Source organism: Anser brachyrhynchus, assembly GCF_964034855.1.
Source record: "Anser brachyrhynchus genome assembly, chromosome: 8".
Lineage (NCBI taxonomy): Eukaryota > Metazoa > Chordata > Aves > Anseriformes > Anatidae > Anser > Anser brachyrhynchus.
Window position 1 is genome coordinate 19,143,782 of NC_137702.1, and position 26,234 is coordinate 19,170,015.

At 40.0% G+C, this 26,234-nt stretch overlaps 1 protein-coding gene and 2 long non-coding RNA genes across 3 annotated transcripts in view; 2 read left to right on the forward strand and 1 right to left on the reverse strand.

The window, feature by feature from the left end:
- Positions 1 to 954, forward strand: part of LOC308199431 — a 72,716-nt gene extending 71,762 nt beyond the window's left edge. The window contains exon 7 of the long non-coding RNA XR_013954641.1: positions 758 to 954. This is a non-coding gene — a long non-coding RNA (uncharacterized lncRNA). The remainder of the gene's footprint in view (positions 1 to 757) is intronic.
- A 3,010-nt stretch (positions 955 to 3,964) lies between these two features.
- LOC308199439 overlaps positions 3,965 to 26,234 on the reverse strand; it is a 96,121-nt gene continuing 73,851 nt past the window's right edge. The window contains exon 2 of the long non-coding RNA XR_013954652.1: positions 3,965 to 10,121. This is a non-coding gene — a long non-coding RNA (uncharacterized lncRNA). The remainder of the gene's footprint in view (positions 10,122 to 26,234) is intronic.
- LOC308198773 (uncharacterized protein) lies at positions 15,546 to 19,263 on the forward strand (the record flags this gene model as incomplete). The annotated part of the gene is made up of 5 exons (XM_080601765.1): positions 15,546 to 15,893; positions 16,634 to 16,762; positions 16,925 to 18,643; positions 18,806 to 18,875; positions 19,055 to 19,263. 5 exons carry the CDS (start codon positions 15,546 to 15,548, stop codon positions 19,246 to 19,248), a joined length of 2,460 nt encoding a protein of 819 aa, XP_080457891.1. The 3' UTR covers positions 19,249 to 19,263.

The following is a 26,234-nucleotide window of genomic DNA, read 5'->3' on the forward strand; positions in this document are numbered from 1 at the left end:
TAACATTTTACCCTGCCTGTCAACAGCTAATAATTAGTAGTGACCACCATCAGTACCGTTTCCACCAGTCAAATTCTGAGTCTTGCTGATTAATTTGACATTTTAATAGTAAAGCAATCCCTGGTACCTGATTTAATCCCTGATTTAATTTTTGTTTTTTATTTTTTCTAACTAGTGCCTCATTCAGAGAAATTGAACCAACAGAAATACCTAAAGGGTTTTAATCAGTTTAAATTAAAATAATGATTTCCCAAACTAGAAACACCTACAGTATATATCAATATAAATTCATCAGAATGACAACAACAACAACAACTATTAATAAATACCAGGGAGAAATCCAAAATGAATAAAATCTTGATGTACAAACATGCAAGAAATATGGTATGTATTATGCATGTTACTGTAAAGACTTCTGTATTTTTCACAACACTCTTAAAGGCAAAAAAATTTATCTAAAATTCATGATATCATTTCACTTACTATAATCCCAGGAGGCACCGCTAGCAGGTAATTATTTTTGATAACTTTCCTTCCCACCCTCGAGCACTTCTTTATGTGCACTGAATATATTTAACACTTCATTATCCAACAGCCATTTATCATACCTATGATTAGTTGTTAAATAAGTGGATAATACAGATTTTATTTTAGTTTATTTTATTTTGCTGCCAGTGGTGACGTTTTGTGCTTTTTTTTTGGTTTCTTTTTTTTTGTATTTTTTTGTTTTTGTTTGTTTGTTTGTTTGTTTTTATAGGAACTTTAAAAAATACACACAAGTTGCTGTATTGTCCTGAATTCCTACTGGAAATAAATATGCAAAATGGAAGCATACCCTGGACAAGTAAAATAATATCCTAACTGTCATCTTTTGTGTCTGTTCAAGCAGGTACAATTTTGAAATTACTGACGTATTTTTTCATCTACCTTTAATAAATGGATATTTACTGAAAATGCTGACAAACCTATTTTTATAGTATTGCCATTGGATGCTGATATAATTAAATCCCAGAATAGGGTACAGTATGTTAGTGATAAAAACTGTCAGTAATTTTGCAATGATTTATGATCTGCAGCTAAGAGGAAAGCTCCAACAAGACAAGCAAAATTGTACACATTGTTAAGAGGAAACATTTTCCATTAAAGATTTAAAGGGAAATCTTATAATTACATTTCCTAGATAGAAGCTTTTCAAAGATATTTAGGTACCTACAGATACAAATAGGTGTCTTTTATGATACTAAAAGACAGTCGTTTGTTTGTTTGTTTGTTTGTAGTAAGAGTCAAGTATCAATAAATATAAAAAAATCAAAGGTGATGCGGTATAAAAATGTTATAGGATTCAAAGGTTCTGTTTTCAGGTGAAATGAGTGCTTGCAAAATCTTTTTTTTAAAAAAATAAGTAAAAAAAATATGATAAGCCATTAAACACAAATGCAAAGGTTTTCAGCAGCAGTGTCTATTTAGCTAAAACTAGCTCTCACACAGGTCTATATAGTATTTTCTATCAGTGGACAGACGAAGTGATTTATAGTATGTCAAGAAAAAATAGTAGTAGTAATGAATATCTAAAATTTAAAAGACACTCAAGAAAGACAACTATTATTTCAATACCTTCTTATATTACATTCTCTTTAAGAAAACATACTGGGAAATAATGTAAAAAGCACTTCAGGCTTGCTTTAATATGCTGCTTGTTTCTCCCTTCTTATTCCTTTCGCATTCTCTCTTCTCCCACTAAATGCTGAAACATACTCTCACCTGTCAGCTTAGGTCCATTTCCACATTTCACAATTGTTTCTGTGTATGTGATATGTTTCTATATTTATATGTTGAGTTGCTCTTGCTTCAATAGCATTTTGGAAAACCTATGGTGACCTGATGCACAACTTAAATGAATATAAGCAGGAAAAATAATTAATATGATTTCACTTTGAAAATTATCCTGTGGAAACATCTGGCTCATGAGCTGATACTTAAAAGAGCAGATGACAGCCAACCTGCCAGTGAAAGATAAGTTGGACAGCTGAACAGATGTGACACTTTTTGAAGACTTTTTTATTCCCAGTAAATATTGTATCTCTCAACACGACACAAAGAGCAAACAGGGATGTAGATTCCAGTGTCAGCTTTCACGCTGCCAGAAGGTATTTGTACAGCAGAAAAATAAAAATAAAATCCAACAAATACGTTTGTTTTGTTTTGTTTTTAGTAAAATGAAATGCTCTCTTCTCTGCTCATTGAAAACTGCAACATCAAAGTGCATCAAATCTTGATGCCTTTTGGATAAGCTGCAGAATACATTTTTTTCTAGAATATAACACTCTGCAGTTCCAGGAACATCTTGGTAAATTTTCCAGACAAATGATATTATAGTTGGCTTTGGATTTCTACTACAACTTCTTTTGTTTGACCCTGTTATAAATGGTAACTTATGTTCAGTTTGGTCTTCCACACAAATAAACCAGCTCTGATTTTGGCATCATAATTCTAAGATGGGCCACTTCTGATAAAACTTTTTAGCCAATGGACTGTCTAGGTAAGATGACCTTTTCAATACCAAAGGAAGCCTCCGTTTGTTGATAGTTTCTTGATTCAGTATACCTTTTCTGTCAATCTAAAAACAGAATCAATGGATGAACAGCAATCTAATTGTTCTGTTAAATATTTTTCAGTTTAGTTCGAAGATAATCACTGCTGTTTAGTGTAGTTGTTCTTACTCCTCCTATTATTTGAGAATAGGGGTATGAATATAATGTCTTATATTTAAAAAGTTTTAGATCTTCTTTCCTTTTTTGCTTCTTATCATTACCATAAATAATTTTGTAAGCAACCAAAACATTAAATTGAGCTCTGTAATGTGCAAGCAGAAATTTCGGAACAGTTATATTTATACTATATTATTATTATACTATATTATATATATTTTATATATATATATATATAATATTATTATACTTTTTGACCAGAAAGAAATTATATTACTGGGAAAAAAAAAAGAAAAAAGAAAAAAAAGAATAACAATTATAAATTAAAAAAACACCGCCGTAATTATAATCTTGGGAATAAAACCTGAATTCTAATAGTTATTAAAAACAAACAAAAAAAAAACCATTAAATGGAAAATAATAAGGGCATCTGTCATATAAACATCTTTCCAATTCTGTGAACTGGAGTTACTTACAAAAAATAACTCTTTCACCATGTAACTACACTGTATCTTATATAAAACTACCATGTAATTGAAATCAATGTATTAAACACATTTTTAATGGCATTACACTTTAGTGAGTGTAGTGAAAGATTTTTCCCGCACAAGGTCATGAACTTCCATTATGAAGAGCAGCTTCCATCTCAGCAGCTTAAAGACTTCAGGGTAAAGTATTTTAGATGAGTAAAACATTAGTAGTGATTATTCACTGTCATGGCTATAAAAATAGAACATTTGATTAACACAGCATTAGTAAATGTGTTGGCATTTTACAACATGTTGCTTTTACAGTTGTACCCTCATTTTTTATTGAATTATTTGCACCAATCTAGGTGTTTCAGCTACACTTTGTTAATACTCATGTGAATAATTTATTCCTTTTCTTAATATAGTTGTTAAAATAATCATTGTTTTGGAAAAACAATGCTTTGCTGAATTTGTGAGTTACATGTTATTCATATGTTTAACTAAAATTAAAAAATGATGCAAAATATCACTTTCTGTCATCTTTCAAAGTATAAAACTCTATCAACAGAAGACATACTGGGCTCTGTGATTTTAAAAAACTCTCAGATTATGCCTTGGTTGCCAGCGTTTGGTAATCAAAATCATTTTCTCTCAGGAGAGTTATTACACCATCTTTATGCTACGCTAAGGTAATTCTTTCATGAGAGTTCAACATACAAAACAATACAACTGGAGAAAGAACAGTAAGGCTTTTCTCAGCACTGATATCAATATTGTTTGAATTCTTTGTTGGTTTTTTTTTTTTTTTTTTTTTTTTTTTGTGTGTGTGTCAGAATTGCAATTCTGTCCTCATTTCATTTTTTCCTCCATGCAAGTATTGTTAACATGTCTTGCTGGAAATTAAAAGAAGAGTTTGACCTGTCAAACATTTAAAAGCTGCACTTCTAAAAACCCTGAGGGTTTTGTCCTTTTTGTTATTGAAAAGTACTCAAATAAACGTATATATATTGAAAACATGGTTGAATTATGAAGTCATGCATTCAAGTAATGTAACTTATTTTCTACTAGTATCTATTGGTTTTCATTTTAATCATTCTGCACATATTTGATATAAATGTAGACATCAGAAGTCCAGGGCTTCTTTAGGGTTTCCGCAGGGATACAGTGTTGATTAACTTCATTATTATGACATAGGATTAGAAATGCCTCTGAACTCCAGAACTGCCACTCTGAACTGGCAGCCGAGTGAAAAGGCATTATCACAGGACTACTGTTAAATGGGTACATTTTGTTCGGTGTGTAAAGTACTCATGATTTCAGTGAGTGACTGGGTATATTTCACTGTATTTTCCTGCCTTTTATAGAACCCTAGTTCTATAAACTCTAGATTATGTTAACATGTCTTCAAATGATTTTCAATAGAGATGAAGTCTGAAGTCCTGTGAACCAAGAACAGATTTGGTTGTGTCCCTGTTGAAATGAGTTCTTCAACTGTATTTGACTGAGTATGAAAAGAGCCCAGGTTGTCGTCATCTATCATGTTATCAACAAGACTTGATATCAGGCAGAGATGCATAGATAAAATCAATCTCCCAATCTCCTTTTTTTTTTAAAATTAATATAAGAGTTTAACAATATAGTAATGCAAAAACTTCATAATCAAAATAAAGTAAGTAGTCCATAGAAATGAATGAAATGCTCTAGAGGGAGGAAAAAGTAGAAGCTGACAATAAGACAAAAACCCTGAAAATCATCACAGCTACTCTCATAAGGATAATGACACATCCCATGCCTGCCTTCATTTCTTTATCTGTTTGCCCATTATTACATTTCTTTCCTTTGACTCCCACCTTCCTAAAATTTAAAATGTTCTATTATTAGTAATATAAATAGTATTTCCCAGATATTCTCTTACATAGCTTCTTTTGTTTAACTCTTAATTAAGCTAAATTCTATTCTGGGTTGTATTCTGGGTTAAAGTTTTTTGTTTGTTTGTTTTGTTTTGTTTTGTTTTAAGTTTTTACTACATTAAAATGGACTAGTATTCATGAATTATTCTGTTATAGCTGTAATTCTGATTTAATTTCAAACACTTAGAAAAGTGTTGAAGTCAACAGATACTCAGTTTAGATTTCAACCTGAATTGAATACAATGCAATTGAGGTTAAAAGTAAAGTTGTGATGCAACACTATGCAAGATCCATTGTGCAGGGTGAGATTTATTCTTGTTACCTTTTCTGTATTCACTTGATTGAAATTTCTTGCCATAAAAAACTTTAACGTAAGTCCTGAAGGCAAGAGATCTTGCTAATGACAACCTGTATCCCTTGGTATAGTCTGCAAATGAATAATGTAGCATAAATATAGCCAATGGCTAGGATTTGTCGTTACAACTTTACAAATATGACTGTGTTTCACTTCACAAATGTTTCTTAGGGAGAAGTAATATTTTCAGGAGCTTTTTCTCCATGTTGAAATCTCATTGTGCTTTTCAAAAGTCACAGCATATTGTTGTCAAAATATCAATGTTATTTTGAATACAAAACTGCAAATTTCTTCAGTTTACTAAGACTAGGACATATGCATTTTGATGCATAAATAAGTTTTTGTTCTGAATAAATGAAATGGAAATTTAAAAGACAGCAGTTATGATGAATACACTTCCGAACATTTAAAAAAAAATATTACCATAATTTCTACTAATTTTCTTGCATTTTTCATTACATTCAGGCCTTGCTCAATTTACCTGTCATCTCATACTTATGTTAAAACTATAGCCATTTTGGATTTCAGTTTAGTCCAATACCTGATTCCCCTTATAGTACACTACCTTGTTGGTTTTAACCTGGTCTTGTATGTCTTAAGTTTTTTGGAGACACCATTAAAAGTACTGCTCAAGGAATGAATTATATATGTAAATATGTTTCCATAATTCCATTCATAGTATATCTACTTTTTATTCTTTGTCAATCCTTCTGCTGTCAATGAGAGCTACATAGACACAGGAGAACATACCCTGAGACACCCATGAGCACACAGCTGTTGAACAGATGTCAAGCATTCCCTAGCTTCCTCACTCCATTTCAACAGTGTACTTATTCTGAATAATTTGATCGTTCAACTCATTAAAATTTATCAGGAAAAAATACATAATACAGGATTTCGTAACATTCTATTTTTCTTTAATAGGCACTGTCTAAAGCAATTTAATACATCTCAGTGGCAAAGTTGCTCAGTTTTGTTTTTATTATACATTTTAAATTATTTTTTGCATTGTGTCCATAAAATATATCCTAGACAGAAGGAGACATAGTAAATCTGTCATATTCAATTGAAATATCACCTTGTGGTGTAGCCACTACTATAAATGAAATCATATCCAAAATGTTTCACAATAGAAAAGGTCAAGTTAGCAAAATAACTAACTGTTCAGGAACAGATTTTATGTCAGTGGACCAAATATCATGATGACTGTCAAAGAATTTTATTAAATAAAAAGTTTTAGGAATTAACCTTCTTAACTGAGTAAAGGTAAAGATATTTAAATTATTAAGTTCAACAGCATATAGCATATGGTATTATGATGATCTTGTTTTCGTAGTTGACTGCTTTCCTACCTGAGTCATGAAACAAAGGAAAAGAAACAAGCTCTTTCTAATTTTCTTGTGGCCCCTGTTTGGTTTTGTTGTTGGTGGTGGTGGTGGTGGTGGTGGTTTGTTTGCTTCATAAAGACATGCTATCTCTTTACTTTTTTGTTGTAGTTCAGAGAGTCTGTTACATCTTTCTTCCCAAGGGGTTTTGGAATCAGTTAAGAACTGTAGTGACTCAACATATCTAGAAAGCCCTAAAGCCCTACACCCTATGAATGCAACAGTAGATATTCAAGTAACGTGGTTTCACAAGAAGAATAGAATTCAAGGACATGACACAGTTTAAGGGCAATTTATGAAAAAGCTTTTGATAATATTGCTAGGAAATTGTTTATTATCATTTTTATTTTAATATAAATTGCTTAAAGTGTTTTGCATAGATATACTAGCACTGAAACTTAGGAAATATTAACTTTATTAAACACTGCACCTCAGTTCATTTTAGTTTTCAGATAAGGACTGTGTGCGGCTGCTGAGCAATACATGTATGTGTACTGCTTTCAATTTTTCATCATACTTCACAATATAAAGTTCTTCTGCAAAGCTTTGAAAATAATATGATACTGTGATTTCTATTCAATTTCTTTTTCCTTTCCTCCAAATAAAGACAAAAAAAAAAAAAAAAGCTATACATAGCTCTTTCCAATCTATTATTGTGTTAATATTCTAAACTGTGGTTTACTCTAAATGGAAGCTAAAACACTGGATGAAAATTAAAAGGAGACAAAATTAAAATTAAATGAAAGAGATGTGGAAATGAATGGAAGAAATACTGATCTCCAAGTCATTAAATAACTCGCTGTTTTTCCACAAGCTGTAGAAGGCTTTCTTCACGGACTGACATTAATACTTCAGATCTCTGGATTTACCTCACTTCAGATAGTAGCAACTCAAAATAATCCACCCAGTCTATTTTTAAAATGTTATATTATGGCTGGACTGGCCTCTAGTGAAACTGAAAAATGGACATTAATATGGGACAGGAGAAAGCTAAATGAACTATCTTATCTCCAGAAGCAGTGAAGCATTGAAATGTAATCTGTACATTTCATTTTGAGTAGACAGGCCTATCTCAACTCGAATCTGTAAGTCTAACCGGTACTTGTCAGATTCTCTGTTCTGCTCTGTTCTGCATCACTGTATCAAAAGCAGAAAAAATAAAAATATTTTAGTATTGGCTTGCATTAACAGAAAGAGAAAACAGAAAAAAAAATACAAATTCATAGCAAAAGGTATGTTTAATTTTTATGAATCAGTTATTTTTATGAGACTGGTATTAATCTTCATTTTCCTTCAAACACATTAATATTAATGTGAGACAGGGTTTGCCTTACAGACTTTTGAAGCTCAAGTGATCAGAAGTTGAAACATAACTTAGTTTTAAATACCTTAAAAAAAATTAAAGATATTTTATAACCAGTTTGTTTTACCTTGGTTTATTTTGGGATATATGCCTTCTTATGTGTTTTCATTGCTTATATTCTGTGTACCCGGTCTATTTTAGGTTTGTGAATATTTCCTTAAAATGCTAGTGGAAAAAAAAAAAAAAAAAAAAAAAAAAAAGCAAAGCTGGTGCAATCTAGGGGATCTTGAAAAGTCTGAGAATGACTGAGTGAATTATGAGCCTTCTCTTCTTCAGGATAAAAAGACACAGGTTCCTAAAGTTGTTCAAATTTCTCATTCCTGATTGGCATCCTTTACAACTACGGTGAAATGAGAGCTTTCTGTGGCTGTAACAAAGTAAAAAATTGTTCTAGAGCAGTTAATTCTTTAATACATGCATTTTTAAATCCATTTGTACGTATCCCTGGCTCCTGAGACCATGGAAAACTCTAGAACAGGGAAGACTTACCCAAGGTGGAGGTGTACCAGGTTAGGAAGCACTTAAAAAAATTAAACATACTTATATAGAAAGGGCCTGACAGATTGCACCCATGAGTTCTGAAGGAGCTGGCTGATATGTTGTGGAGTATTGCCTTTGTAAGGAAGATTGAGCAAGACTCTTCTCAACAGTGCCCACTGACAGGACAAAAGGCAGTGGGCGAAGAGTAAAACACATGAAATTAACTATCACCAAAAACCACTTCTTTACTGTAAGGGTATCCAAACACTGGAATGGGATGCCCAGACAGATCATTGATTCTCCAGCTGTGGAGATATTCAAAACAGGATGGAACACAATCCTGGAAAGCCTGCTCTAGCAGACCCTGCCTAAGATGGGAGACAAATCTCCAGAGACTCCTTTCAGTCTAAATGATTTGTGAAATATAGACTTTCTACATACATGAAACATTTAAATTATATGCATATATAAAAAATATAAATTGTACACAGACACACTCGCATACACGTGTGCATTTGTGCACACACACTTTTTTTTGCCATGGTCAAATGTGCATATAGTGGTTCTAATAAGATTTCATAGTATGAAAACTATCTCAGTCAAATACCAGTTCCAAGGGATACTTTCTTTGATTTTTGATAGAGTCATTGACAGTCAAAGAGAGCTTATAAGTAGCAGAAAATGTTTGCAATATTTTCCAGAATCAATCAGTCCAAATCTACCAATATCACAGACCTGAAGTTACTTCTCATCAAGTTTTGTGGCTGCTGATAATATATTTTAAAATAACTTGTCCGCAATCTGTAAAACCCTAGGAATCTTTCCGACACTTTGTGTAGCTAAACTCTACCACACAGATCGCTCACTAAGAAAAAGGGGGAGAAAGTATGAAGAAAAAGGGTTCCAGAGTTGAGATAGGAACAGGGAGATCACTGACCAATCACCATCACAGGTAAAACAGACTCAGGGTAGGAAGACTTATATAATTTATTGTCTGTTACTAACAGACTAGAGCAGTGAGAAACTAAAAGCAAACTAAAGACACCTTCCCATATCATCCACCTTCTTCTCCTCCCCCCATGTAGCTGAGGAGAATGCAGAATAAGAGTTGTGGTCAGTCTGTAACACTTCATCATCTGCCACTCCTTCATATTCACTCTTCCCCTGCTCCAGTGTGGGGTCCCTCCCACGGGATGCCGTCCTTCCCGAACTGATCCTGAGTGGGCTTCCCACAGGCAGCAGCTTTTCAAGAACTGCTCCCACATGGCTCCGTACTATGGGGTCCATCTGTCAGGAGCAAACTGCTCCAACATGAGACCAACACAGGCGGCAGCTCCCCCCAGACCCCCTGCTCCTGCGTGGGCTCCTCTCCACGGGCTGCAGCTCTGGCCCGGGGCCTGCTCCTGCGGGGGCTCTCCATGGGCCACAGCCTCCTCCAGGCCACATCCACCTGCTCCACCGGGGGCTCCTCCACGGGCTGCAGCATGGAGATCTGCTCCGTGTGGGACCCGTGGGCTGCAGGGGGACAGCCTGCTCCACCAGGGGCCTCTCCACAGGCCACAGGGGAACTTCTCCTATACCTGGAGCATCTTCTTTCCCTTGTTCTTCACTGACCTTAGTGTCAGCAGACTTGTTCCTCTCACATTGTCTTACTCTCTAGAGCTGATATTGCACAACATTTTTTTTTCTTCCCCTTTCTTAAATCTGTTCTCCCTGAGGCACAACCAGTTTTGCTCATTGGTTCAGATTTGGCCAGTGGTAGATCCCTTTTACAGACATCTGGAACTGGCTTTTCTCTAATACAGGGCAGGTTTTGGACACTTCACACAAAGACCACCTCTGCAGCTTGCCCACAACCAAAACCTTGACACATAAGCCCAATAAAATTTGAAATCTCACTAAAACATCGTACTTCTTTCCACCTAGCAACCTTCTTAACATTTGCAGAACCGGACTTTTTATCCACATTAACAAATGTACTTTTAGATTTTTTTTTTCCTTTTTCTCTGTGTATATCATGAACATTTTTCTTTGTTACTATTTTATGATCTAATATAATCTCTAGAAGTTATTTCTCATACTTTATATAGTTTTTATTTTATTTCACTCTTTTTAAAATTATGGCTATTTTGTCCTCATTTCACTTCACACTTCTGAACATGCTGCAAAGAAGATGCTTTTGCGTTGCCTCATAAGCATTTTGTTCATTTAGAATTGCAAATACAATTCCCCAGCCTTCCGCAATATGTGGCTGCCACAATCATGGATTCCATCATAGCATTTCATAGAACACATTTGCTGTGGAATACTGCTTATTTCTTTTTATGTTTGTTCATCCCTCATTCAGGGAAACCTGAAACATACTGAAAATGTAATTTGTTTTCTTACATCCAGCATGTGTTTTCTTCCCTCTTTTCTATAATTCAATTATTTTTACAGTAAATTTTATTTATTAGTTTATTTAAAGATTTTTGTAGTTGTCCAATGAATGCTAGCCTATGAAACTAGCCTATGAAGCATCAGAAAAAAGCTGCATCAGTTTATACCTGCTTTGTCACTGCATTTCTTACAGAGAAGATCAAAGTCTTAGATTTGTGTTCTTGCTAGCAAAATTAGAAATTCCCTGTTATTAATATGAGGAGTGCTATTTTCTTCCTCAAAAGCTATTCAAAGTTATTTCTGTCTTTTGGTAATCTAACTTATCCCTCTTTCTCCACAGAAATGGTGAAAATTCCTGTATATTTGATTTATATATAGCTTACCAGTCAAAATGTCAAGGTGATTAAAAAATAAAAAATCAAAACAAAACAACAAAAAAAAACCTTTGAATATCATTTATAATTTTTCTCTGCTCATTCTATTGCTTATATTTATCATTAACCAAATTGCCTTTTTTCCCCACATTTTTAATCTGTGTTTATTTATAAATAGTCTCTAAAACTATGCAGATTATATTCTTTGTAATTGCCTTTCCAAAGAGACAAAAAGTTGAAGTACCTAAATTCTGTAATTATTAAATCAATAAAAGTAGCTAAGTAGAAAACAAAATTCAAAAGATTGATTTTGTTGATGAGAAAAACTTGAAGGATAATGCCTTTCTATTAATAAACTCAGATACTTGTTAGCAGATAATGCTTTAACAGAATGTTTATTAGTTTATGTTCTTTTGGGGGGTATTGTCAAAAAGCTGACTTGACTCTCTTGATGAAATTTAAAAGAACGGCCTAGGATTCATAATACAGAGCTCAGTCTGTTTGGCACTTGTGAGGCTGTACCTTAAGCGGCCTGTCTTGTTCATGATAAACTGGAGAGAGTTCAGCAGACGATCAACAAAAAGCCTCACTAAATAGCATGTGAAGTACAAAGATATCCTAAGAGATTTACATTTGTGGAGACTGAAAAGGAGAAGTCTATGGGCCAGGAAGAGGGGCAAAATGTGCTCTTTAACATCCTGATAGGCATTAGGCATACAGACAGTCTTCTGAGCAAATAAGAGCAAATGAACAAGCAGCAGCAATGAAAAGGAGGATTTTCACCATGAGGATGGTTCAGCACTGGCACAGTAGATCCCGAGAGGGTATGGGATCTCAGTCGCTGAAGGTCTTCACAGCTCCAGGATAAAAGTTCCTGAGCAACCTGCACTAGCTTTTGTGTTGGCCCTGTTCGGAAAAGGATACAGAACTAGAGAAATCCTCCTGATGACCCTGCCAACTACAGTTCTTTCAGGATTGTAGTATGCCATACAAGGCCATCTAGGTATTTTCAGAACAGCAAACATCATCTGCAATAGCTTTCATGAAAGGGGAACATTTTAGTAAAGAATCTGCTTCGGTGGAGTTTGCCCTACCTCATTTCAGGGCCTGATGTCTATAGATGCAAAAGAGGAGCATTTCAATTTTAGTTCAAAGCTTTACTGTCAAAATTGCAAGCATTTTCCTATTTTGGTTGTCCAGATAATTTCTTAATACTTTACTTGTAGCAAAACTATTCTGTCTCCTAATCCACCAGTATGCCATGGGAATCCTTATTTTTATATACTTTTGAAAAGATTGTTTACAGATAAGTTACAGTACTACGAGTAGTTAAAGGAACTTTGACCTTTCATCAGAAATCAGAAATCAGAAAATTATTTTTTCAGCACTTCACAGAAACTGCACAGTACTTTCAATATGCAAATAAGATGCAGCTTGATCTACTCCTCCTCCACCAGAAGAAAATAATTAGATATCAGTAGAAAACCAGTGAAGTATAGCTGTATTTTCAAACAGGAGTGCTTTTAATTCTCTTTATTTCTTCTCAACACTGTATCTAAGTAGTTGTTCTTGGATAGAGTTCTTTGTATAAAAGTTAAGTCAATTATAGGAAACAGACCCTCGGATACTTTAGAGCAACACGCTGCTGCAAATCATCACCTCAGACAGGTTATTTTCTTTGTAATACCTTAGTCACTTAGGTTAATTAAATTACCTTTATAATATTTCTGAAGAGTTTATATTCTATGAGGAAGGAACACCTTTACACATTTTTTAAAAGCTTTTTTATTTTTACTTTTTGTTTGTGTAATCTTTGCAACATTTTAAAATACATTGGCACTATATTGCGAACTCTTCAATTTTCTTCCCTTTTCTGACAGTAAAGAGGTAAAAGACAGACAAGGTGAGCTTTCACCTTTTTTCATTCTATTAGTGGAAGGCTGTACATTATACATTAAAACATCTAGCATAATGTTATTATATCACAAAATCACCTGAAGTATTCACCTCCTTAGGACTGATTAATTTATAATTTCTTTATCTTATCTCATGTTTTATAATAATAATAATAATAATAATAATAATAATAACATTAACAACAACAACAATAATAATAATAATAATAATAATAATTTATTCCAGGGCAGCAATTCAGAAACTCTTATCATGAAGATTCTGGTTTCCCGTGTACAAATGAAAGACTCATAAAGAAATCACAACTCCTTTTCACCAAAGTAACATAATTTACTTGTAGATATTACCCTTTCTATGTTAAGGTATATTTTCCTAGGCTAGTAGTCACTTAGGTCACAGGTTTGAGCATGGTCATGGTGTATATGGCACACTCTTTTATCATTTATTTTTATTATTTTAAGGCTGTTGAAAAACTTTGGGGAAAAACAAGCTGGTAAAAACGTGAACATGCTTAAATCAAACATCTTATATTTAAGCTATGGTATGGATGTACTAGAAGCAAGCATACACATGTTGTGGTTATTGCTTAAGGAATAATTTTGCATAGCTTTGTGTTGTCATTGACTGAAATCATGTATCCTTTTTTTTTTTTTTTTTTTTTTCTTTCCTGCAATGCTTTGGAACAGTTGAAGAATATTCAAATAGAAAGTTAACATATTTGCTAATGAATTTTAAATCAGTCTTAATTCATATGGTGTATTAGCAACACTAGGTTAGAGAGAGTATGTGGTTTGGTTCTGGGAGGTCTGGAAGACTGCTGGGGATCAAGAAGCATTTGGACAATGCTCTCAGAGAGAATCACAGAATGGCCAAGGTTGGAAGGGGCCTCTGGAGATCATTTAGTCCAACCCCCTGCCGAGCAGGGTCACCTACAACACATTGCGCAGGATGGCATCCAAGCAGGTTATGAATATCTCCAGAGAAGGAGACTCCGCAACCTCTCTGAGCAACCTGTTCTGTCACCGTCACAGTAAAGTAGTGCCCTCTCATAGGCACTTAGACATAGGGTTTGGTGTTTGGGTCATCCTGTGTGGTATTACACTGCTGGACACACTGTTGAACTCCACCATGACTACACTCTCACTGCCCCTCCTCAAAGAAAAAGTGTAAGAGATTAAGATGGAAAGGGCTCAAGGGTTGAGATAAGGACAGGGAAAACAATTATTATGTGAACAGAATTAACATAGGGAGAAAACTGCTCCAACATAGCCCCCCCCGCCATGGGCGGAAGCTCCCCCCAGACTCCTGCTCCTGCGTGGGCTCCTCTCCATGGGCTGCAGCTTCAGGCCGGGGCCTGCTCCTGTGGGGGCTCTGGGGGCTCTCCATGGGCCGCAGCCTCCTCCAGGCCACATCCACCTGCTGCACCGGGGGCTCCTCCACGGGCTGCAGCATGGAGATCTGCTCCACCATGAGACCCATGGGCTGCAGCATGGAGATCTGCTCCACCACAGGCCTCTCCACAGGCCGCAGGGGAACTTCTGCTCTGTTCCTGGAGCACATCCCGCCCTCCTTCTGCACTGACCTTGGTGGCTGCAGGGCTGTTTCTCACTTGTCTCTCACGGCTGCTGTTGCACAGCATTTTTTTCCCCCTCCTCTCTTGACGCTGTTCTCCCAGAGGCCCACCCAGCATCACCTACTGGCTCAGCTCTGGCCAGCAGTGGGTCCCTTCCCTTTTGGAACCAGCTGGAGCTGACTCTGATCTAACCTGGGGCAGCTTGTCGGCTCCGCTCACAGAGGACAACTCTGCAGCCCTCCTGCTGCTAAACCCTTACCACATAAACTCAACACGGCTGTTTCCATCTTATCAGAAATTATTGATGTCACTCCTTACAAAAGTTTGAGTTCCACATTAAAAGCTGTGTCCTGGTGAATGCGTCTGTGTGACAGGAAACAGTTTCTGAAGTTCAGGATTCAGTTATGAGACTAACTTGCTGTGCTCCTTATTGTTATACTCTGTGTTACAAGGTAAAATTCCTCACTAAATCCATTCCTCTACTTTTGTTTGGTTGGTTATTTTTGTTGTTTTGTTTGTTTGTTTGTTTTTAAGGGAAGAAATCCAGGTACAGAATTTTAGTTATTATCTGCTCCAAAAGCTGATCAGGAAATTTGGACTGAATGAGAGGCATTTCCCTTTTCTTGACTAGATAATGATTCCCACTAACCATTTTCACAAAATCACAGAATCACAGAAGAGTGCATCGGGCACCTGGGAGGTGGCAGTGAGGGCCGTGGGCCAGCGCCTTCCCTACTTTTGCCCCACAGCCGGTAAGGCCACTCTGCAGGAGGTTCAGGAAGAGTGGGAAAATAGCCCCAAGAAAGAAGCTCTGGCAGAAGCAGATGACATCCCACCCAGGACATCTCCTGACACATCTAGTGAGGCAGATGCCTGTCAACAGGGAGGCCGCAGGGTGGCCTCTGTGAGAGGAGAGGAGAGGAGAGGCTGCCCCGTGCCAGACACAGCGTGGTTCCAGGCACTTCCAACAGCCCCAGTGCAGGCAAGAGTGAGCCCGTGAGGGATGGTGATGGTGCCTCTGGGGAAATATCTGGCGGAGGGCCGCCAAAATGACGGAGCGGGCCTGGAGTAGGGGAGCCCAGAGGTGCCTCCTGACCCCCACACTGCTGTGAGCCAGTGTCCCGACGGGAGGCTGCCAGGAGCAAGGTGGCTCCACAGCAAGCACCAGGGCTTTGTGACATGGGGCGGCGTCAGGCCACAAGACCATTGTGACAGGGCGAGTGTCCCCATGGTGACGGTGTGCCTTGTGGGGCCCGAGCCCCCGTGGTGCCCACTCCCAGGAGTGCAGCGCCGTCAGGAGGCAGCAGCTGCCCTGGGTGCCTGTTTCTTTGTCTCTGCGAGAGGACAGAGAGATGTCGAAGGAGCAAGAGGCGAAGGCCCGCTCCCAGCCCGACGAAGGGCTGCCGAGCGTGCAAAAGCGCCGCCAGGTGCGGGACAGGGAGGGAGGGAGAGGGCCGACACAGCAGCGAGAGCGCCAGGCGGCGGGGCACGGCACCGGGGCGCAAGGCCTGGCCCTGAGCGTCCGCGGCCCAGGCCCAGGTCCTCCTGCCCTGGGGGGTTCCCCGGGGCAGAGCTGAGGCCTGGGATGGCTGCGACTCGCGTGGGCCAGGCAGCTCTTTGCCCCAAGGACCTGGCACTGCGGTGAGGCCGGGTGTGCCGGCACCACAAGGGATGCTGGTGGCAGCGCAGCCACTGCCATCCCACACCTCCTTCTCCCCACAGGCACGACGCAACCCACCACAGGCAGGACTGCCGGGCAGCCAGAGCCCGTCCTCATCCATCCATGGGGTCAGGCTGCCACTGCTCCCCTGCCCAGAGAGGTCGCAGGCCTCTAGGAATCAGAACACACAGGTAGGGAGCCCAAGGGAGATGGGGCCAGATGCCTTCCCAAGCCCTGGGAGCTGCTGACAAGGAGGCAGCATGTGCTGGAGGGGGCAGGTGGGCAGGTGCTTGAAGTGGGCAGGTGGGAAAGGGCCACAGTAACATGACCTTTCTCCTTTGCTTCCCTTGCAGACAGACAGGCCGGAGCTGAGGCAGGCACTGCCCCGCAGCAGTGCCACCAGTGAACGGAGAGAGCCTCTACCAGCCTTGCTGCCTCTGCCAAGGCAGGCAGCGACACTGACAGCCACACCCCGGCATTCAGTGGGAGCTGCAAATGTCCCCCGGCTGCCCGCTCTGCCAGCAGTAGGCTCCACCACTTCTGCGCAATGCAGAGACCGCATCGCGAGCACCAAGGCTGTCAGACTCCCCGAGGTCGTCCCACGTCCTCAAGGAAACCCGAGTAAACAGCAAATGGCAGCAACTGCTGAGAGCTGGGGGACAGCCCTGCAAGTCCCCGCATCCATTCTGACGCCTCTGCAGGCCAGACCTGAGCAACACAACAGGCTACCCCCGAGCCATGCTGCAGCCAAGAGCCCAAGACTCAGGGTGCAGCAGGGGGTACTAAGGCACCATGCCCCTCCCAGCAGTCTGGCAACACCAGCAAGGACAGCCCAAGTGCCGGCAACCAAGACTGAAAAGACACCGGCAGCACAGACAGAAACAGATGACCACGCTCAAGAGGGCACGAGAGCTGCTGGTGGGACCTCCAAGCCATGTTCCCTGGCAGCAGCACTGGGCCCAGCAGCGCAGGCAGACGGCATTGCCTGCCACCCTCAGGGCGAGACCCCACACCCTGGGGATGTGGCACAGTGTCTGGACAGTGAGCCAGAGCCTCTGGAAGAGCTGGAGAGCACTGCTGCAGGACCATCAAGGGAGGAACAGAGGGACTTGATGCAGAGGGAGGAGCAAAGAGATGCTGCTACCAAGGACCCGTCAGGAGGGAGGCAGCAGAAGGAACCCACCTCAAACCTTCACCAGGACCCAGACGCAGCCCACCAGCAGGGGCCTGGCTCACCCCATAACACTGGCGGAGATTCTGCAGGAGAGGCAGTCAGCCATGCACAGAGTGCATCTCTTGCCCTGTCAGGGACAACCAATGCTGAGCCAGCTGCTTCTGCGCAGGCCGCAGGTCCTGCCAGTGAGGGGGACAAGGAGCCTCTGGGTGCATCAGCACCCAGAGATGCTAATTCGCCTTCTCCCCTGCCTGCTGCTATGCCTGACCCTTCCACAAACACCCAGGGAAGACCGTCGACATTGCAAGACCGGGTCAAGATCAACTGGGATGTCTATGGGCGCTCTTCCTTTCTGCCAGCAATGCGGACCATTCCTAGCGGGGAGAGGGAAGGCCGCCGGTTGTCCTGGTGGAACGTGTCCTGGCCGAGCAGCGTGAGGGTTCCAAGACTGCGAGGGATCTGGGCAGCACATGATGGTGACACAGCTGCCGGCACTGCACCCAGCGCATCGGGCAGCCAGGAGATGGCAGGGAGGACCGCGGGCCAGCGCCTTCCCTACCTTTGCCCCTCAACAAGTAAGACCACTCTGCAGGATGTTCAGGAAGAGTGGGAAGAGAGCCCCAAGAGAAAAGCTGTGGCAGAAGCAGACGACGTCCCACCCAGCATGTCTCCTGCCCCATCTGGTGAGGCCGATGCCGGGCCTTCAGCTGCTCCTATGGCTGCAGTTCCCGGGCCCGAGGAGCTCACCCCTGTCTGCATGCCCGAAGATGGAAAATCTTCAGCCCCTCCCCTGGCTGTGGACCCTGTGGAGGAGGCCAGCACAGCACCTCTCACCCCATCGGCATGTGAGGAAGAAGAAGCAGCACCTTCTCCCCTGGTTGGGAGCCTTCTGCAAGAGGTAAGCAAGGTACACCTTCCTCGTCCCACAGGTGTGGAAGCCACAGACCCTGCCGGTGGGCCTCGAGGCCCCTCATCACTTATCCCCCTGGCCCGGGGCACCAGGGCCCAGAGCATGGCCAAACGGTGGCCTACAGGTCTGTGGTTTTCTCTCCCCACGCAGGTTTCCTCCGAGCCCAGAGGCAGTGCACAGCGCTCCTCGCACTTCCAAGCAGTGCCAGAGGAAGGCCCAGGTATGTCCCCGAGTGTGGAGCCATCACAGCCCGCAGCATGGAGGCTGGCAGCACTCCACGCACAGGGTCGGACTGTTCCCAACTGTCCCCTCCCTGGGGAAAGCCTTGGTGGCGGGGGCAGGCAGGGCCGTGCCCAGTGCCTGCCCAGCCCCTCACGTACAGCTCTCTGTCCCCCACAGGCACCGCTGCCCTCCCGCATGCTGCAGCTCGCCGGCGATGGCCCAACTTCTTCAGGACAGCGCTTCGGGCTCTGCGCAGGGCTTTCTCCTGCAGCTGCATCACAGGAGACCGAGAGCAGCAGCATGAGGCTGCCAGAACCAGGCAGCTCCCTAGAGATGGCAGCTTCGGTCCCGAGGACGGGGCTTCTGAATAAAATCGTTCAGAACTCTTTCCTAGCTGAGGGCTGTCTCTTCTGTTCTGTTCTGTTCTGTTCTGTGTGCACGGGTGTCTACAGGCTGCGAGTGCTGCTGCTGGGGTCAAACCCCGGGGCAGTGGGTCCCCATTTCTGTGGTGCCAATGCCTAGAGGGATCGTGGGTGTGCAAGGCAGTGTGATAGCTGGCAAAGGTCAAGCCGGATGAGCCAGTGAGTGTGGGAGGTGGAGGGCCGAGTGGCTCTGGGAGGGCCCTGGGTGTGCAAGTGCCCATGTGTCTCCAGGACTGAGACCACGCTGGGGTCACTGTGTTAGGGATAAAAGGCTTAAATTGGTCTGATGTGAAATAGCCATTGTTTTAAGACTAGCAAGGGGAAACTCTGACCTTGCAATGGTACATAATGCTTGCTCAGTGATACGGCTGTCTCTTCTGTTCTGTTCTGTGTGCACGGGCGTCTATGGGCTGCGTGTGCTGCTGTTGGGGTCAGACCCCGGGGCAGGGTGCCCCCATCTCCGTGCTTCCAGTGCCTAGAGGGTGCACATGTTTGCGAGGCTGTGCTACCAGTGAAGGGAGGAAGCCTCTGCCAGCCTTGCTGCCTCTCCCAAGGCAGGCAGCGACACTGACAGCCGCACCTTGGCATTCAGTGGGAGCTGCAAATGTCCCCCAGCTGCCACTCTGCCAGCAGTAGGCTCCACCTCTTCTGCGCCATTCAGAGAAAACACCATGAGCCCTTCAGACTCTCCGATGTTATCCTACATCCTCAGCAAAACCTGGGTAACTTGCAAATGGCAGCAAGTTCTGAGAGCTGGGGGACAGCCCTGCAAGTCATCTCCTGACACTAGCCTTTTACATATTTATAGACATTAATAAGGTCACCGCTCAGTCTCCTCTAAGCTAATGAGACCCAGCTCCCTCAGCCTTTCTTCGTAAGGGAAATGCTCTACTCCCTTAATCATCTTTGTTGCTCTGTGCTGAACTCTCTCAAGCAGATTCCCTTCCTTCTTGAACTGAGGGGTCCAGAACTTGATGCAATATTCCAGATGCGGTCAGGGCAGAGCAGAGGGGGAGGAAAACCTCTCTCAACCTACTAACCATGCCTCTTCTAATACACCCCAGGATGCCACTAGGCTTCTTGGCCACAAGGGTATGGTGCTGGCTCATGATCATCCCGCTGTCCACCAGGACCCCCAGGTCTCTTTCCCTTACGCTGCTCTCCAGCTGGTCAGTCCCCAACTTATACTAGTGTCTGGAGTTGTTCTTGCCCAGGTGCAGGACTCTACACTTGCCCTCATTATATTTCATTAAATTTCTTCCCGCCCAATTCTACCTGTCTAGGTCCAACTGAATGGCAGCACAGTCTTCTGGTGTGTCAGCCACTACTCCCAGTTCAGTGTCATCAGCAAACTTGCTGGCAGTGCACTCCATTCCCTCATCCAAGTCATTGATGAATATATTGAACAATACTGGTCCCAGCACCAACCCTTAAGGGGCCCCACGAATTCCCGCTGAATCCAGCTCGATTCCGTCCCACTGACCACAACTCTCTGCCTTCTTCCCTTCAGCCAGTTCAAAGTCCACCTCACTACCCAATCATCCAAACCACACTTCCTCAGTTTATCTACGAGGATGCTGTGGGAGGTGGTGTCAAAGGCTTTACTGAAATCAAGATAGACCACGTCCACAGCTTTTCCATCATCTATCTACCTGGTTATGTGCTAAATAACTTATTTCACTCCTTTTCTGCCCATTGTGGTAAAAATAAATAATTAAATAATAATTAAAAAAAAAAAATGCAATAAGTCCGTAGCTAGTGATAAATTAAATTTGTCATATATTTGGGACAGCTTCATGTGTATTCTGTCTTCCAGTTTGCATTTCTTGCAGAGCTACTTATGCCATTTCAGACTTCTCAGTAGCTTCAGTCACACATGGCTGTTTAAAAACATGCCAGATGAATAGTTCATTAATTGCCCTCTGAACCAGTCCATATGTGACGGTGGTCTGAAACACTGGACAAAGAATATGCAATTTTGTCATGATAATATTAAGACTCAATATTTTAGCAAATCATCTGTAAGACCATATGGAAACTTATGCCCCTAAAATGATAAATGGTGAATTTATAAAATTTTCACCTTTTATCCTGGAAAATAATGAGTTATAAGAATTTTTCATCTCTAAGTTTGGTTTTCAGACATTCTCATTACGAAAGCATTTCCTAAATAGTCATGCCATTGCATATGTAGCATATGCCGATAGCATAAATCTAGTTATAGTTTATGACTTTACTTGGCATAACTAAAGATAATCTGAAAACTCAATCACACATCTCTCCAATAAAGATGAAATTCAAATCTTCATGCGTGCAACACTATCACAAAAGAAAAAAAAAAAAAAAGGAAAAAAAAAAAAGGTCATGTTTTAACAGATTGCCTTTGAAAGTTACCTTGGTTTTAATATTACTATTCATTTCTCTGATGTAAGAGAAACAGTTTCTTGGCTTTAAATATGTGTAGTTAAATTACAATAAAACTTTCAATAGTGCATCAAAAGGAGAACCAGATTCCACTACCTTTAAACACCAGGTTATGGAACACTTGACTGAAGCCCTGTTCATTGTCACATAGTCATGGGTATAGTTACTGGCCAGTAGTGGTGCCACTGCCTCAGAGTATATAGATTTATCCACAGTCCTTTTTCCTCTAAAAATTCCATTCTTTTCAGCTATTGCTACAATTCAAATACAGCATAGTTTTGATCTGCTTTTGAAAAACATGTCAAGAAAGCCAACAGAAGCCCAAGACTAGGAATAATTTCCCTCCCTTCCCCCCCCCCCCCCTTTTTTTTTTTAACTTTGGTTTTGTTTTACCTCCTGATTCTACTCAGCAGCTTCAGGATAAATCAATAGCTGATATACCAAACTGAGAACGTAAAACTTCTATATACTGTCATATTTCACTTCAAAACAATCAAATTGCAATCACTTCTTTTGAGTACAATAAATTTAATTTCAGTATTAATATATTCCTAAATTTCTCCCCTAGTTCCATTTCTTACTAAGAATACATTCAATCTCTGTATTTTCTGACTCTAATTATGGACACTTAAAGATAAATGTATATGTGTCATAGATTGTTATATTGTATGTTATATGTATTGCTATATTGTATATGTTGTATATTGTTTTTAATAAGACTACTTTCTTAAAATGGAATACAATTTTCAGAACAGTAAAAGCTCCATTTACTTTTGACTTTTTTTTATTATTTCTTTAATTTTAGCTGTGTTAGGTTATTATTAAATAAACTTAGTTTTAGCTTAAATGTTACATTATAAAATAAACTATATATAGGACAATTCCTCAATATGAATGCCTTGTGCTTTGGATTTCAATCTGATTTAATCTTCTGTACATACTAAAGAAGATTTAATGAAATGGTAAATTCCGTGAAATTAAGAATATCACTGTCTGTTGCGTACCTACTTAAAAATTGTTTAGGAGTGTTGAATGCACTTATTTTCACTGGAAAGTTAAACATATGTGGATTATTCTCAGAAAACATAACTGTTAAATGTAAACCAAAAGAGGCATTCTCTTTAACAAGAAAGAACAGGAAAACACGTACACATACACACACACATACACAGAGACAATTTAAAAAAAAAAAAAAGTTTCCTGTAATACAAAGACAGAAATGTTGTCTCTCACTTTCTCTATATTTTGTACACATACAGACAATTTCATGTGCAGTATACCCACAGTAAGTTGCACATAACATAGGATTGTTTTTATCACTTTCCCTTAAAGAGTATTCAGCCTACCTAACATTTGTTTTCCTGCCTCTGTGTCTAAAATAACATCACTCAACATAGCACTTCATACACAGGAAGACAGTGACAACAGGTCTTGCAAGGAATCATTTTAAGAAATCATTACACAAGTAAAATAGTAAATAAATAATTCAGTAAATAAGAAGGGCATGAATAAATACTCTAGATCAGAAGGTCTTCCTGTATACCTTCACTGATACTAATCAACCAATAAATAATTACAACTGTAAAATTATCTTTCTGTATTGAATGGGGAGGTGGGGAGTTGAAATCTTTTGACACACAAGTTTAAATAAGTTATGTCTTTCTGACAATTTGTTTTGCTGATGAAAATATCAAAGGGTGGGTTGTCATTAACCAAATTACTTGTTTGTTTGTTTGTTTTGTTTTGTTTTTATAACTACCTTTCCTGGAGCAGTGTGAAATTTCTTTTTGATTCTTAGGTAAACTCAGACCCTTTCCCTTCTTGACGTCTCATAGGAAAAAATATAATTAAAATAGGGGAAAAAAATTGCTTCTTTCCACTTTCTGTTTTTAACATCTCATATATTCTCCTCCATCAAAACAAAACAAAACCTATTTAAAACCTCCTTTATTCTTTTTATTCTTTTAATTTCCGTACCTCAACATGTGCAATGTGGGAAAAGAGTGTTTAGAAAAATAAATTACTTAATCAAATTGAAGGCTTTCTGATGTTTTCTGGGTTCATGAATTGTTGTTACATATGTCCGAGAATGGTTTCAGATGTTCATTTTGGAATGACTGTAGATGTTTTTAAGCAAGAAGAAACGTCTTTGTCTTTGAGGTGTTTGAAAATGGACCAAAAGAAAAAAAAAAAAAAAGAAAAAAAAAAAAGACATCATAATGTCATAATGTTGCTGAAAGAATGTTTAAATTTATGTATGAATGCAAAGGTTCTTTGTTCACATAGAACTACCAGTTATCTACTACGGCTTCCAACAGAGCTGGCAGCTACTTCCACAGATATTGGCTTGAAGTGGGAGTAAAAGTAGCATCAGCCCACTGAAAAAACCTGCTGCACAGGCAGAAGAGTGAAGTCAGCAGAAGTAGTAAGTATTTACCTTCAAATAGCTAAAAGAATGAGAAATTCATGAGCTACATACTTGTTCCAGCCTGTAGTAGGAGTGTTCAAAGAAGACTGTGAAATATGTGATTTCAAGAGACATTGCAACAATAGGTTTCTGAGCTGGTGGGATCAGCAACAGTTCTATTAAAAGCCGGCCACATCCACAGGGGGTTTCACTCAGGTCTCATGACCCAAGCATGAATTTACTACGGAATAAGCATGAATTTATTGAGCTGTGTGTTCAGGAAGTCATCTTGCCGTACCATTTCTGCTCTCACTTACAAATAATTGTTGTACTAATGGCCCTGTGTAAGTTGAAAGAGGATGGTGTATTACCGTTGAGTGGAGATGTAGCTTTTAGGGAGGGATGGGGAACTGAGGATACAGCTTAACATGGAGTTGGATGCTTACCAAGCACATTAGACAGATGAATTAATACAGAATGGAAAATAAATCTTAGAGGCAGTGTTTGGGAAGGCTCGGGGTGGGGGGGGTGGGGGGGGAGTAGGGGGGGTAGGGGGCAGGGAGGTTTTTTGTACACATCAATGACTTTATAGAAACACATTTTATCCAGAGTTGGGTGAAGTGTAAAACACACGTAAAATGAGCCTCTTCACATACTCACTACTCTGGTTAGATTTGGAATGTGTTACTGACACTATTACCTACAACTTGGTTTCTAACAAACATGAGCAGTATAATGGCTAAAAACGAAGCTGTTGTTTCAGCCAAGTCAGGTAGATTAGGCATATCATTTTCAATATTGTTCATGCTTACTGCAATAGTGGTCTTTCTTTTCACAAAATCAACTGAAGGGAATAAAAGACAATTAGAAAGTAAGAAGGGGTGAAATTGCCTCTTGTTTTTTGTTTTTATGGCAGGAGTACTGTGACCCAATTAAACACCTGGAGACAGTGAAAACTGGAGGAAGAAAGGTACATCTAGGGTACAGCTCCTCTGGTAAAAATTTAAATAACAGGAGTGAATAATGATGACCTGATATTTCTGTAGAAAAGAGAAAATTGTTAAGAACTCTGTTGGTTTCTTGTTTATGCATTAGAAAATAAATATGGTGAACAGATTTGCAGCTAGCCTATACAGAGATGGTGGCATGTTGTACACAGTCCACCTGACTAACATTACAACTGTACTGCCACTAGCAGTGTATAAATAAAGCAGCCCTAAGTTTAACTTAAGGATCTGGATGGAGACCTTTGTATCAATAACCAAAGGTCAAATTATCAGTAGGGGTTAAATCAGCTTACACATTATATTACAGGCATCACTAAAGTTGGCTGACTTTAATCAGCTGACTATGCAGACCATTAATATCAGCAGACCTGTAAAAAGAGGACTTGAAACAAAAGCTAAGGATCCTTACAAGTACTGGCCAGAAGTCATGGCATATTTTCTAAAACCGCTAAAAATAATTACAAAATCCTGAAATAAATGTGGTGGGCAGGATTGCCAGGAGGATCTTTCTAGTCCAACCTCCTGTTCCAAACAAGGCCAGCTTCAAATTTAGTGCACGTCACTAGGGACCTTGCTCCCTGAAGCTGTGAGTACCTCCACAGACAGAAATCCCACATATAAGCTTGGATTAAGAAGGATTATATATATATATATATATATATATATATATGTATGTATATATATATATATTTCCATCAAAGATTTCTTCCTACCAAGGGATGATATAAGCTCCCCTAGACATCATAAACATTGAGTAAGTAGCCTACTCAGTACGTTTTTGATTGTTGCTGGGAAGATGCTGATTTAGTATTAAAAACAAGCAAACAAAAAAGGAATTAGAAAGAAAATATTAGGCCTAGAAAAAAAGTCCATACATGCATTTTTATGATATATGGACCTAGTTAACATTCACCAAATAACTTCTATCCTTTGACAGATCGATATTTGTATTGCAGTGGAATGAAGATTTTAGTTAGTTTAGCTTAGTTTAGTTTCTAATACAGGCTAGACTCAAAAGTATAGATAATTCATGAAGTTTTCCCCCTGAAATACCTGGTACAACAGACTTTGACAAAGGGAACAGATGGCAGCATGAT